Source organism: Octodon degus, unplaced genomic scaffold (assembly GCF_000260255.1).
Source record: "Octodon degus isolate 3935 unplaced genomic scaffold, OctDeg1.0 scaffold00020, whole genome shotgun sequence".
NCBI classification, from domain to species: Eukaryota; Metazoa; Chordata; class Mammalia; order Rodentia; family Octodontidae; genus Octodon; species Octodon degus.
Window position 1 is genome coordinate 12,879,505 of NW_004524596.1, and position 15,304 is coordinate 12,894,808.

General features: G+C 40.6%; 1 protein-coding gene across 5 annotated transcripts in view; it reads left to right on the top strand.

The window, feature by feature from the left end:
* Window positions 1-15,304, top strand: part of Plekhh2 (pleckstrin homology, MyTH4 and FERM domain containing H2) — a 121,154-nt gene that overhangs the window by 103,168 nt on the left and 2,682 nt on the right. For 4 of the 5 annotated variants that reach the window (XM_023711228.1, XM_023711227.1, XM_023711230.1 and 1 more), the window contains 5 exons: window positions 4,737-4,878; window positions 6,232-6,377; window positions 7,034-7,163; window positions 11,919-12,005; window positions 14,329-14,466. In XM_023711228.1, the coding sequence (XP_023566996.1) occupies window positions 4,737-4,878; window positions 6,232-6,377; window positions 7,034-7,163; window positions 11,919-12,005; window positions 14,329-14,466 (643 nt within the window). The remainder of the gene's footprint in view (window positions 1-4,736; window positions 4,879-6,231; window positions 6,378-7,033; window positions 7,164-11,918; window positions 12,006-14,328; window positions 14,467-15,304) is intronic. The other variant, XM_023711231.1, reaches the window with a different exon arrangement.

Below are 15,304 nucleotides of genomic sequence, written 5' to 3' on the forward strand. Positions count from 1 at the left end.
GGGGTGGGGGAGGTACGGCGGAGTGGTGGGGGGCGGCCCGAGGGGGCGGGAGAGGGTCCGGCCCACACTGCGCCCGGGCTGGGACTGGTCCCTCCGGCGCAGGGTAGCGGGAAGCTCTCCACACACTCGCCGGACCTGGGCTAGGACTGGGTCTGGGGGTTCCCGGAAGTCGGCAGAAATCTCTTCAGACTTTTTGACAAATAATTTTTGCATTTAGCAATTTTTTCATACCATTCACTGATCCATTTGTGTAGCCTACCATGGGCAGGCCTTATTTGAAGCCCTAAGGTTGCCAGGGCAAGTAGACTTTCTCTACCTTTACACCCCTGCAGTTCCTACGGAGAGGCAGGAGCGAAGCCTTCCTCATGTGGGTGACGCTGTAAGAGCGCACCAGAGCAGTGAGCAGCCATCTGGCCTGCGTGGCCAACAGTCGCTGCTACCCGGAGTACAAAGTGCAGCTGCACAAGCGGTGTGGGGACCTGGAGGAGGAGTCCACAAGCTGGTGACTTCTGAGCAGATGGCTGCAGTTGTAGCTACCAAGCGTGAAGAAAATAGGGAAGGTCACCACTGCACTTTTAGTGGCAGGCCATCAATGGACAAAGGTGGACGCTGGAGGGGACTGCCACCAGCTCCCTTGGTGCGCTCACCAGAGGATTACCAGATTTCCTTTCTTTTTTAGATATTTCCTTTTCTTCTGTGTATTAACAGAGATAGTACTTAATAAATGTCTTTAATTCATCCATTTGCATTAACTTTACCCAACTACAGTTTGATGGTTTTATTTCAACATGATACCTGATAAATTTCAAAAACCTAAAAAATGTCAGTCCAAGAGCCCTGCGGAGCTTGGAAGCAGCTTTGTGTCATGGTAGCTCCCCAGAGAAGTACTGTTTCCAGCCACAGTGTCAGTATCCTGGGCACCATGAGCACAAGGGTCTGGTCCAAGCCCTGCCTGCCATAACAGCAGCTGCTTGCGCTACCTCGCCCTCAGCAGGATGTGGGCGAGCTGGAGGCTGGCTGTGGTAGGAGAGGAGCAGACTGCCCCCTCAGTTGCCTGTGCCACTCAGGCTCTCTGGGTTGGGTGGTGCGGGTTCCTGCCATTTCTATGACTCCAGATGCTTCCCACACTCCCAGGCAGCTGTGACGCCCACCCTGTATCCCTGGGGATCTGAGTCACAGAGTCCGGAGTGTGGTCTTCCTGACCTGCAGGTGTCCACAATTGGTTTCTCTTTTTCACAAAAAATGCTTCAGTTTCCTTCCACAGGTTCAATCTTGCTGGCATGCTGGAAATAATGGGAAATACACTTTGGGCCTTCTTTCTGGAGCCATTTGTAGATTTGGTTCTTTTTCTACATCTAGCATTCCAATGAGAACACGAGGCTAAACCCTAGCTGACTACAGTGAAGTTCCTGACTTCAGGTGGGGAAGATCAGCTGTGTACAAAAATGGAGGGAAGCCTGAAAAGGAAGGCTTTCATTTAAGCCTTCTCTCTGTTTTATATCACTTTTCTGAGGCCATTTTAAGTCTGTTATCTGTATCCATTGTGCAGATATGCTGTCCTACAATTGAATTAATCCCCTATTACTTGTCTTCATGCAGTGAAAGATAAAATCAGGGCTGATTGTCTTTATGAAGCTACTTCAGTTCCCAACCTGGGCTCATAGGAAGAATGATCACAGCTGTGGGTAGGAGGAGCTTTTCAGAGTATGCCCACCTACTTTCCCCAGATTGAGAATGGCTGTCTTCTCCTTCCCAACGACTTGAGATAATTTTCACGAGAGATACTATAACTAATGAGGCGTCCTCTCCTTCGAATGGGTGAGAATAAAGAGCTAAAGAGGCTATTGGGTGTGCACCTTAAAGGCCCGGGATCTAGATCTCTTCCGTGGCCATTGTGTGTCATCTCATGACCATGTGCACACGTGGCAGAACTTACCAGGTCTATTTGTCATAGCATCCATGCCCCAAACCAGATCCCTGTAAGTCTCACACACAAGCCACACAAAGAATAAAGAAGAGTGCTACTAATTTGATGACCTTTTAAGTAAACAAACGCCATGTCATAAGCCAGGCATGGTGGCAGGTAACTCTAGGCCCAGCTACTTGGGACACTGAGGCACGAGTCTCTCTTAGGCCCAGAAGTTCAAGACCAGCTTGGGTAACAAAGTGAGAACCCATGTCAAGAGAAAGCCATGTCATGTTTTAACAAGTAGTAATAACATGTAAACTATTTTTGAATGTCCAAAACTATATATCAGCACATGACCAAAGAGTCAAAACATATATAAATATACATATGTTATTGCAAACAAAACTACAAACTCTAGTTTGTCACTTATCTGTGACAAAGAGGCCAAATATGTTCACTGAAAAAAAAAGATAGATTCACCTCTTTAATAAATGGTGCTGGAAAAACTGGCTTTCCACATGTGGAAGACTAAAATTAGACTCATGTCTACCACCGTGCACTAAGCTAAAGTCAAAATGGATCAAAGATCTAAATATTAAAACAGAAACACTAAATTTACTGGAGGAAAAGTAAGCAGAAATCTTGAAGGCATGGGTTAGGAAGAGAGTTCATGAACAAAAGCCAAACTGCACAGGAAATCTTCAAAGAGTCAGCAACTGGGATCTCATCTTAATGAAAATTTTTTGCACATTACAAGAAATTTTTAAAAAAATCAAATCTCATGAACTGGGGAAAAATTTTAGTTGACTGTCCATCAGCTAAACTTCTATTTAGAATATATAAGTAATTAAAAAAAATTAGACCCCCAAAAGTCTCAGACTCCATCCAAAAATGGGCATCTAACATGAATACACACTTCTCAACTGAAGAAATACAAACATCAAATAAATATATGAAAAAATGTTCAGCATCATTGTTAATTTGAGAAATGCAAATCATTTGAGATTCCATCTCTCCCAAGAAAGAATGGCTATCATCAAGAAGTCAATTTCTTTAAATGAGTAAAAAATAAATAAAAAATAGAAACAGTTAAGGGCCGGGGAGATGGCTCAGTGGAATAAGTGCTTCCCTGGCAAGAGCAAAGGCCTGAGTTCAATCGCTGGCTCCCCCAAAAAATAAGTAAAAAATAAAAAATAAATAAGTCAGTTTCTTAATAACAAATGCTGGAGGGGCTGTGAGGTAAAGGGAACCTTCTCTACTGTTGATGGGAGTGTAGACTGGTACAACCAGTAAGGAAATCAGTGTGAAGATCCCTCAGAAAAGTAGGATTGGGGGTCACATTCAACCCAGCTCTTCCCTTCCTGGGTAGTTTTCCAGAAGAACTGAAAACATCATACCACAGCAATATATGTGCACCCATGTTTACAGCAGCACAATTTGTAATAGCTAACTCTTGGAAATGGAAACAACCTAAAAACCCATTATCTGAGGAATGGATAAAAAGACGTGTGGGTTTGTTTTTTTGTTGTTGTTTTTTTTTTGTTGTTGTTGTTGTTGTTTTGGGTTTTTTGCTCCCAATGCCTTCAGGGCAGGTTTGGCTGACTTGAGTTGTAGGGATCGAACCACAGCAACCTGAGCCTGACTGCTTTGTTGAAGCAGCCACTTAAAGAACTGAGCTAAGGGGCAGGCCCCCCAAGATGAGGTATTTTTATACAGTGGAGGATTACTCAGCTATAAAAATAGATAAGCTCAAGGCTTCTGTAGGTAAATGGTTACAACTGGAGACCATACTCGTAAGTGAAATAAATGAGACCCGCACGTGTAAACATCGTATTGTCTCCCTAGTGTGAGAATTTGATGGAGTAAATAAAATCTGAAAGGTACAATTGATACTGCTAAAGGGAAAGAAACTGCTCACTGGAAAGGAACAACTAGGATGAGGGAAAGGAAAAAAAAGAAGGGGAAAAATATATGCGTATACACAGGATAACTTGGATAATTATACTGCTGATTCGTACTGGTCTGTTGAAAGGAAAAGTTATCTCTAAATATTTTTTCTTTTTTAATTTTTTGGACCAATTTTGCATGCTTATAGCTGATAATCTGAACAATTAATTTGAAGACAATATGTAATATAACAATCATTGAGTTCCTGTTGTTTTGTTTTGTGATATTCTGTATCCTTTCTAATGTTGTTAATATTTTTTTCTGTATTTAGTACAGGGTCTACAGGGTCTCACTATGTAGATCAGAATTTGTAGTGATCCTCCTGTTTTCAGCCTCCCAGGTGCTGGGATTACAGGCACGGCCACCACACCCAGTCTCAATCACCTTCTCAGCGCGCCCCGGGAGCAGGGCCGGCACAGCACACGGGGATCAAACCCCAGCCGCTGCACTCTGCCTAAGCAGGCGCTTTAGTCCGCTGAGCTATCAGGCAGCCCAATTTTTTTTCTTTTAAAAAATAAACAAATACAAACACACACATATGTATATATGTATACGCACACACACACATTATCTTTTAAAATGGTTCCTCTACTTCAGAACAGACTATTAATGTTTTTCCATTTTGCTGAGAATGTTGTATGGAACAAACATAGATCATTGACAGTGATGGTCTGGGTTTGTACTGCTTAAGAATTATGCTAAAACGAGCCCATCTTAGTGCTCTGAATTTATCTTCACTCACTGGTGCTGGTGGTGAATCTTAGTAGTAGAATGCTTGCCTACCTGGTGTGAGGCTGTGGGTTCAATCCCTACCAAGCGAGGAAAAAAAGTATCATTTAATGCAAAATTTCCTTTTTTTTTTTTTTTTTTTTTTTTACAGACTGTATTTCTCAATGCAAGCTTATGGAGAGACTGATAGAGAAAAGTTGCTGTTAATGTATCAGACAAATGAACAAATAATAAATGGCCTTTTTCCTCTGAACAAAGACCTGGCGTTAGAAATGGCGGCTCTCCTAGCTCAGGTAAGCCCGGTGCTGTGTAACCTATGGAAATGATAGGATACTAATTTCTTCACTGAATTTAATGCCATAAAACAGTAGACCTTCAGTAATTGTTTAAATTGATATTTTCTATGATTATCATCTTAAAATGTGCAGGCATTATAATTACAGTTGGACTCGGAACTACTGACAGTGCCATAGAATGGGACAATATTTCATGAGGGGAGCCTTGTGTCTTAACTCTTGAAAGTACAGCTCCAGGCTTTGTGGTTAGTGAAGGAGCCTGAATATTTTACTGTGGAGCTGAGGATGCCCGTGTTGAAACTTGAGTAACCTAACAAGGATGAGTCCTTGAAAAAGCAGGAACATTTTCTTTTATTTACCTGCTGCATGCATTAGGTTTAAGTTCAGACTTGAGTAGACACACATACATGAAATTGACAGCGACTTAATCAGACAGAAGTACGCTCATCTCACTTGAGGTGGGGGTTGGTCTTCCTGGCCCCCCACAAAGTCCTTGGGACCACGGGCTTTATCTCTGCTGTGCGTTCTTCCTCCGCGTGGTGTTGACCTGGTGCTTCTGGAGGCCTGCCCGAGCGCCAGCTGTTCCAGGCCTTGAGGAAGGGCTGTGCCTTCCTGCCTGTGGGAGTGCGTCTTTGAAGTTACATAAGACACCTCCCTTGAGGCCTCTCTGGTCAGGGTAGGATTTTGGCACCACAAAGGGAGGCCAGGGGATGTGGTGTAAGCTGGGTAGCACAGTGGACAGCTTCCTTTAAGGTCCCTATTGCTCAAGAAGAGGATGGCCACTCGAGGCAGCTCATAGTCTCTTAGCACTCCTGAGCCTTTATGTAGGACAACTAAGGGGAAAATATTAAACAACACTGATACACCATCTAGAAAAATGCTGAGGTCCCCCAGGGCCCTCTGTCCCTGGCTCTACTCTCCACGCCATCCCAGGACATCTCTTCCATTTTCTTTACTTCATCCACCACCTATGCCAATGATTCCTATGTCTGCTCTCTCCAGTTCATACTTCCTTAATGAGCTCTGTAACTTCAACACACTGAGCACTACACTAACCATCTTCCCTCCTTTCTCCCCAGTCTGTATCTTCCTTACAATGTGGTCTCTACTCACTCCCCACGTGTGGGTCAAATCTAGGGATCCCCACTGACTCTTCCCTCCCTAACCCCTGTCCACGGGCCACCACACATTAGGTACTCTTCCCTGTTCACTGCAGAGTGTGCTAATGACCATCCGTGACCCGGCCACACCCTGCCTGTTGTCCTGCCAGGCATCTATGTTCTTCACAAACTTATCTTTCACACAAGCTCTTTCAATATCCTCCGTTTTCTTGTTTGGATTTCCAAACAGGTGGAAATTGGAGATTTTGAAAGGCCTTTCTCAACTCCAGCGGGGCATGTTGGCAACCAGTGCAAAGCAAATCAAACGTTAAAACAAATTATAGAAAAATTTTATCCTAAAAGGTATAGAAATAGCTGCACTGAAGAACAGTTAAGGTAAGGAAGTATATTATTTTAATTCTAGTAGAATCACACTAGTTTTTGTTGTTATTGTAATATTTTTCTATTTTAATTTTAAATGTCAAAAAAATTAGTTTTCTCAAGAATTTTTAATATTGATGGGATCTAAGAGGTGATGGCCATCTGCATTTCAGATGTGCTCAGAAGTGTTAGTCTGTTTGTCACGTATATTATATTTTGAAGCATATATGCATTCTTCACTGACTAAACAATGTTTTTAATTTAAAAAGCATTCCCTTGATTTAGATGTACTCTTATTTGATCTTATTCTCTGTTTTCTCTGCGTCCAACCTTTCAGCTAGGAGTATGATACTTAAAATTCTGCCAATTGGGCTCACTTCTTGAACTTGAGCAATTATAATATTCTGAGGAGAAATTACCTTGTAAACTAATTTACAAAAGGGTTCAATGTTAGCTATTCAGGTTTTTAAAATATACCTGCTGGGGGTACCTTGGTCACATTGAGGGCAATGACAGTAAGAGGTTTGGAGAAAAAACACTCCCGAGGGATGAGACAGCGGGGCGCTGATGAGGCAGCAGGCCTAGAACTGGCCCGTGGGAGCTTCACCTGCGGAGGGTGACACCCTGCTCATGTTTTGGCTTTTGTGTCTTTGTTCTGTTCTTTTTTTTAGGCAGCTTTACCAGCGACTGTCAACCAGATGGATGGCCCTCCGGGGACGCAGTGGTGCCGACTGCGTGCGCATTTATTTGACAGTAGCCAGGAAGTGGCCGTTCTTCGGTGCCAAGTTATTTTTTGCAAAAGTAAGAAAGAATGGGAGGGAGAGTCATAGTAAAAACCTTTTAGTACACAGTCAGGCAGGTTTACCCTAGTGTTAATACACAGGGCTTCATAAAGAGTAAAGAAATGCCTCAAAATTTGAAGAAAAAAGATGAAAGAATATTAGGAAGGGGCCAGACCTCCTCTTTTCTCCTCTGCTCCTTTTGTCGTTGTGCCAGTCAGGAGATGATAAGCAGCTGCTGGCAGTGCCTTCGTCTCTTCAGTCATTTATCCAGGCCCTCGTTTACACGCTCACTCATTGGCTCATTGATTTAGTAAGTATTTACCGAGTCCTGCATGGCAGGCGCTGAGCTGACCACTAGAAAAACACAAACTCCTGGTTTCCAATGAATTGCACCAAATTTCCAGGATGGTGTCTCAGTCCAGTGTTGTGACACATCTGTAAACAAAGCACTCTGTGGTAAATATCCTTAGGAGTGAGCCGAGCGTGCTGCAGAAACAGTGGGGAGAGCCTGGAGTCCTGCCCGAGGGGCAGCCAGCTTGTAGGGAAAAACTGTGCCTTTTTCTTCCCAAGTGCTGGATTGAGCCCAGGGCCTCATACATGCCACTCCACCATGGAGTACACACTCCACCATGGAGCCGACCTCCAGCCCCAAAATACGCTTTTAAAATTCCTCTTCTACCATGTTTATAGCAGCACAGTTTGTCATGGCTAAAGCTTGAAAACAACCCAGATGCCCAATTAAGTGAGGAATAGATTTAAAAAGTTGTGGTATTCTTATACAAAGGAGTACTACTCGGCCATAAAGAATGATAAACTTGAGGCATCTATAGAGAAATGGGTGCCAGTTGAGACAATATTCATAAGTGAAATAGGTCAGTCTCACATGTAAACATCGCATCATCTCCCTAGTATAAGAAGCTGAAAGAGTAAATAAGATCCAAAATGTACAATAGATATTGTGAAATGGGAAGAAACTGTAATGGGAGAAAGGAAAAATGAAGGAAGAAAAAAAATACACACACACACGATAAGATAGTTATACTACTAATTGCTATTAGTTCATTAAACAAAGAAAGGTTTATGCTTCTATTGTTTGACCAATTTTTCATGCCTATATCTTTAAGTATGAGCAACTACTTTGAAGATAACAATACACTAACCATTGTTACTTTTTACCATCTTATTTTTGAAATTTTATACCATTTTTTTTCTTTAAAATTAAAAAAAAAATTCTCTTCTTTCTATTCAACCTTGCCACTTTGGACCCGCATAGATTATTATTATTATTTTTTTTTATGTATTTAAGACAGGGTCTACAGGGTCTCACTATGTAGATCAGAATTGTAGCGATCCTCCTGTTTTCAGCCCCTCAAACTCTGGGATTACAGGCATGCGCCAACATACCCAGTCTCTTCATAGGTTCTTAAAAAACATCCTATCCTACATTGTATTTTTTCTGTGTGTAGGGATCCCTTCCTGGTTCTCATCTCAGTCCAAGAAGTTAATATTTGTAATCCCAAAGATACGTTATTGGAATCCCACCAAGTTAATTCCAGTCTACCACTCCCAGTGCAACCCTTGGTGAAAGTAAAGATACTAAAACATATTTATAATTATTGGGGAGCCAAGGGGCCCAAAGTCCAGCCACGAAGATGGCTTTCCGGAGCCGAGAGACTGACCCAGGGCCTCACTCGGTTTTATTCAGTGGAGGAGTGGCTTGAGGAGGAATGACCAAGAATTTTGGGAAGTAGGTGACTTTGTAAGCTGAGCCAGGTGGGTGGCCTACATTTTCCTCTGCCATATGTAAAGAGGATATGCAGAGAAAGTAATCTGCTTTATGCTACTGAGATAGTATCTAATGTTTTGGGGGGGTCTGGTGCTTCAGCTTTGATGTAGTCTTTCAAGCCTCAGGAAGTCATAACCTCTGTCTAGAGGCTCAATCCCAGCTGGTGGCGCGGAGCAGTGGCTCTTTGTCCTGTCTTGACCCAGCTCACATTAAAGAGCAGCAGGTGTAGGTTACCACGGAAACACGCACACCACCTTCAAAGACTATCACCAGCACCTCAGCTAGACCAATATACATTACTTAAGGCCAACTGAAGGATAAACAGAAGTCCTGGCCAGCTCTGTACGTAACAATATGAGGAAATAGGGTCAGGCTCAGTCAAAATGGAGACAGTCGCTCTTCTTTCACAGAGAGCTGCTCAGGTGGTCCTCCACAGCTGTGTATTTCTTTTATCTTCACTAATAAGTTGCAACTGCAAATATAGCTCAGTGGCACAAGTACCTGCATGGCAAGTGCAAGGAGTTCAATTCCCAGTACCAAAAACTAAAAAAATAAAATGTGCCATTTGGGGGCCAGAGAGAGAGATCAGCAGCATAAATGCCTGCCTGGCAAGTGCCAGGTCCTGAGTTTGATCCCCTGTACCCATAAAATAATAATAATAATTTGAAGACTCCTCCAGAGTGGTTGTACACTCCTCCACTGTGGTGCTTTTTGCACACAATTGTCATTTAACAACATTTGCTGGATAGCCTGCGACTTTAGGCAAGTTAGGCAAGCTCTCCAGCTCTCTGTGCTCTCAACTATTAATAAACAACCTGGACTGGAAAAGTCAACTCTAAGGAACCCTCTAGCTCTAGTTCTATGAGTGGTTTATTGTTGGGTAAGCAATTATTTTTGCTACTGGAACTGGAAGTTATGTAATAAGTTAACAGAAAGATGATAGTGTTAGTATTCTTAAACATTTATACAATTAGTGTATTTGCATGGAGTGTATATTTTTGAATACTGTCTAAGGAATAAATCAGGTTCGGTGACACCCATGTACTAAGAGGCTGAGGCAAGCGGACTGCTTGAGCCCAGGAGTTTGAGACCAGCCTGGGCAGCAGGGAGACCTAGGTCTGTGGCTGCTCGCACTGGCTCTCATTCTGGTATTATAATGACACTGCTTCGCTTTGCTTGACCGCACTTCTGTCTATAGCAGGGACACGTTTGCTTTGCTTCGTGGTGCTTCTATCTGGGGTGTGTGTGTTAAAATATAAATAACGTAAAATTCACTATATTAACCACTTTCTTGTAGACAGTTCTGTGCATTGACATCGCTGTACAACCGTCACCAGCTGCCATCTCTAGAATATTTTTCTCTCCTCCACCTGAAAATCTAGATCGATTCAGCACTAACCTCCCATGCTCTCCCAAGCCCAGCCCCTGGGAATCACCTTTCTGTGAAGCACTTATATGAGGAAGTACAAGTATTTGTCCTGTGGCTGTTTGTGTCACATAGGATAATTAACATCTTGAAGGTTCATCCACGATATAGCATGTGTCAAAATTTCCTTCAAGACTTTATAGCGGGGGCCTGCCCATTAGCTCAGTTGTTTAGTGACTGCTTAAACAGAGCAGTCAGGCTCAGGTTGCTGTGGATCGAACCCCAGATCTTGAAGCCTTGATAAACCTGCCCTGAAGGCATCCTGAGCCAGCCAAAAAAAAAAAAATCCTTCCGAACTTAAAAAAAAAAAAAAGACTGTCTAGCATTCAGCTACACACGAACACAACGCACACTTTGCTTATTCATTCACCTGTGAGTAGACACTTCAGTTGAATAGCATCTTGATTAGTACTTGGCTACATTTGCAAATCAGCACAGTGGACAGAGTGAAAAGCTGGATGGTTTTTCAAAAAATATATATGAGATTCTTGGGCTGGAAGATGGCTCAGTAGTCTTAAGTGCCTGCCTGGCAAGCACCAGGACCCCTGTTTAATCCCTGGTACCACAAGCCATGCCACCATGCCAGCCACCGAAACCGGCAGTGGTGGCATGCACCTCTAATCCCAATGCTGGGTAGGCGGAGATAGGAGGATCACTACAAGTCCAAGCTACATAGCAAGACCCTGTACTGAATAAATAAATAAATAAAAAATTTTAAAAATATGAGATTCTCATAAGTTTTACTATTTACCAGTAACACAGAATTCACTCCAATTCCTCATGTATCATCTCAACATTCTTTTATAAGATTTAAGAGACACAATTACATTTTTGTTAGAAGTTCATTTCTTAACTGAATAAAATAGTTATGGAAAGCTCAAAAACATACATGCATTTTAATTGGTTTTAGTGGTGGGAGACATTTCCATATAATTTCATTGCTTTTGCAATAAAGAATTTGGTAGGAATTTTTTTGTTTGGTTGGTTTGGTTTGATAACAGGAATCAAACTTACAACCTCCCACTTGCCAGGCAGGTGCTGTGCTGATGAGTTATAGCCTGGCCCTGGGTAGAAATTTTAATACTTCTCATTACTATAATCACAGTTTTGTATTTTATTTTTAACCTAATTTTGTTAAGACATTGTATATCACATTTAATAAGCTTTTAGAAAACGTACAATTATAGAAATCCTTTACATTGTAGTAGTGCAAAGAGCAACAATATACTTTGTTTCATTAGGATTTTGGCCACTGTGGAAAACCTAAAAATTTTGTTGACTATTAACTTCTTGAACAAAAATAAATAGTAAAAATTATTGTTTGCATGTTAAAGATGAAGAAATTCAACCTTAAAGGAATTAAGTGCCTTGCCCAAGTGTACAGATTACTAAATGGCAGATTTGGGTTTCAAAATCGGTCTCCTAAAATCAAATCCTCTACTCTGTCAAACAGCCTCCTTCCTAAGAGACATATTTTTAACAATGTGATGGAATTTAGATGGAAAATATCTCTGTAATTTGTTTTAACATTTATCCTATAGTATGTTTTCATCTCTTCCTAGCCCATAACTCCGTCATCACTTGGAAATACTTTCATGTGGCTGGCTATCAATGAAAGTGGGTTAAGCATCTTAGAATTCAACTCCATGGTAAGATTAAGCCCTGAAATTTTGCATTGATTCCACTATTTCTTCTGCTTAGTAGACCATAAACAGAAAGTAACAATACCTTAGTTTTATTTCTCTGATACTCTGAAAGCATATCTTATTGAGTGCCACTTTAAAGATACAACTATGATTACAGTTAAATATTTAAAATAAGACAAGATAGATTACCTGTTGTGTATGGGAAAAATTACCTGTTGTGTATTATCCGGTGGCTAAATTATCATCGTGGTTATATTGGTAACATGAATATTTTTAAAGTGTTATGATATTTGCTTCCTATATAGAAGAAAAATATTTAAGATATCATTAAATAGAAACTATAATGATCAGAGTTTTAATTTCACTAAGGCTTCTACACATAATTTCTATAATTTTCCATGACATCACTTACCACTTCACTTGGACATATACAAAATTAAGAGCTATAGAGCTTTTCATGTAGATACAAATAAAGTGAAATTATTCTTTTTGTGGGTTCATTTATTTATTGGAATTAACATTTTCCTATTTCATGTGTCTATTTTTTGGTGTTTTTGTTTTTTGTTTTTTGTTTTTTGTTTTTTGTTTTTTTTTTTTTGAGGCAGGTTCTCCCTCTAATTCAGGTCGGACTTAAGCTCACCATATAGTCCCGGTGGGCCTCAAACTCACAGCAGTCCTCCTGCCTCAGCTTTCTGAGTGCTGGGATTACCAGCGTGAGCCACCACACCCAGTTCATGTGTCAGATTATTTAGAAAATACTCAATTCCTTTTTTCTTTAGTCTAAAAATTGCTAACTTCAGAGCCTGTAGCAGGCTGTCCTCACCCTTGGCAGCAGTCAGAGATCATTGAAAGTGGTTTGGAAACAACACTATCCTGTAGGGTCATAGTTACTGTTTCCCCTTGTAAGTACTTAAGAAGCTTGTCAGAGTTTGTGTTTTCCAAATACTTTTTAGTTCTTGGGTGGATAACTGGAAGACAGATGATTAAAATCATTGACTTGAAGTCAACAAGAAACTAGGAACCAATATCAAGTTCCTTAGTTAAGTAAACTTCCTTCCTTGACCCCAGGTGGTGAATGGAAGGCCTGGCGCTCCACGCTGGGGGCCCGAGCTCCTGGTGCTGGAGACCTCTGCTCGGTCCTCCAGCCGACCCTTATGTGTGTAGATGCCTGTACTTTTAGGCTGTGTGACTTTAAACTATGTTTTAAATGGTTTTAGAAACACAGTGGGGAAATACTTGTTGTATATCTTTAATATATAGATCTCTTACAGAATAAAAAATAAATAAAAGAAGAAACTATGGGGCTGGGGCTAAGAGTATGGCACAGCTGCAGTGCAGTGCATGTGCTTAGCGTGGGCAAGGTCCTGGGTTCAATCCCCACCACCACCAAAAAAGACTATAAATACACTAATAGATAAGGGAGCCATGACAGTTCACAAAAGAAATACAAATATTCAGTATATGTTTTCTGAAATGTTAGATTTCACCAGCAATCAAATCAATGCAATTTAAACAGATTCTCCTTTTTACCAATTATGTTGTAGAGATCTAAAAGCAGGGTGATATCCAGCATTAGCAAGCCTGAGGGTGTGAGTGGTACAACCCCTTAGAGCAGAAGTGGGAAAAAGTCCTGCAGTGGTCTTCACTCCTTAACAGTTCTTGTTGTTTGGTTTTATAACCACAGAAATAATTATGTGCACTTTGAAGTAACAAGTAAAAATGGTTTGCATATGCTGTAAGTGGAGACCAATGAAATAAAAGATTGTCTATGAAGCAGCTTAAAGTATTATCCAGTTGCCTTTGTTGTTGTCAAAGGATGTTTACAGCTTGCTGTTAACGTAAAAAAAACTACAGTGCTAAGCAGCAGTATAGTCATGATACTGCTTCTGTCTGTATATCTCAAAATCGGCCTGTCAGGGTGAACCACGTGGATCTGCCAGTTTTGACAGACAGTATTTGATGATAAAAGTATCAATCTCATATGGCTTACTCTGATACGGAAAGAGCGATGCGAAAAAACGTACACAAATCCGTGACCAGCTATTTTCCACTGGCTGATGGAATATTGGTGTATTTAATTTTCTTATACTTCCTATTTTTTCTGCAGTAAGTTTTTTCAGAATCAAAATTTAATTGTAAAGAAAATATAAAATTATCCCCACCCCTGTTTATTTCAGGTCATAATAGATGTGGTTTTGAAAATGCTTTTTGCATTATGCTGTAACTAATCCACATGAGCATTTCAGTGGCGATGTATGTTATTAATCATTTCTCATTTTTCTTTAAATGTAAAGAACGTATAACGTAATTATTTTTTATTTTTAAGAGATTATTAATGAGCTATGCGTACAAAAGTCTAATGACCTTTGGAGGTTATCAAGATGATTTTATGGTAGTCATTAACAATTCTCATTCGAAAGACAAACCAACGGAGAAATTACTTTTCGCCATGGCAAAACCTAAGGTGAGTGGACCCCTTTCTGCCAACGTTTTTGTACTATTTTTTCATGCCAAAACATTTATTAAGCAGTTTTTCCAGATGGGAAAAGAAATGCTACTTACAATTTAATAACCATGGATCCAAATCCTGGCAAACTTTATCTTGGTTTCTTTTATCTGAAAAATGCTGTTTATTTTGACTTAGCCCTGTGTCTGGTGTATACGCTGCTCCAAGAACATGGCCATGGGTTATTTTATTGTTAATCATGTACTTTATACACATTCTTACCTACTTGGAGTCATTTGTTCTATGAAGTTATCGAAGAAAGAACAGACTTTTATGATTAAAACATATTTGTTCCTCTATTTTAAACAAATTATAAACTTCTAGTGCCTCTAAGTAAAATCAAATAGAAGGGCTGCATTCTAACATGTAATGCCAAATTTATTTATTTATTTATCTTAATTTTATTTATTTGTGTGTGTATTTGTGTGTGTGTGTGTGTATGTGTGGCCAGCTCAGCCCACCAGGGGGCGAGGCTGGCTGGCATGTGGTGCTGGGGGATTGAACCGCGGTCCCTGTGCTTTGCTAAGCTTGTTCTAAGTAGGTGCTTTAGACCACTGAGCCATCTCACCAGCCTCTGTAATGCCAATTTTAGTGAAAAAAAAAAAAAACGAGAAATTGATTTTCCTAAAAGTTATCACAAAATTGTCAAAGAGATAATTTCTTCAGAATATGGAGGGTTTTTTAGCAGATCTCTTCCCTAATCAGTTCTATACATAAGTAAAGAGGGTTAGCCATGACTTAAATATCTTGATACTCAATATTTCTGTGTAATTAAATAATTGATGTAATACACTGA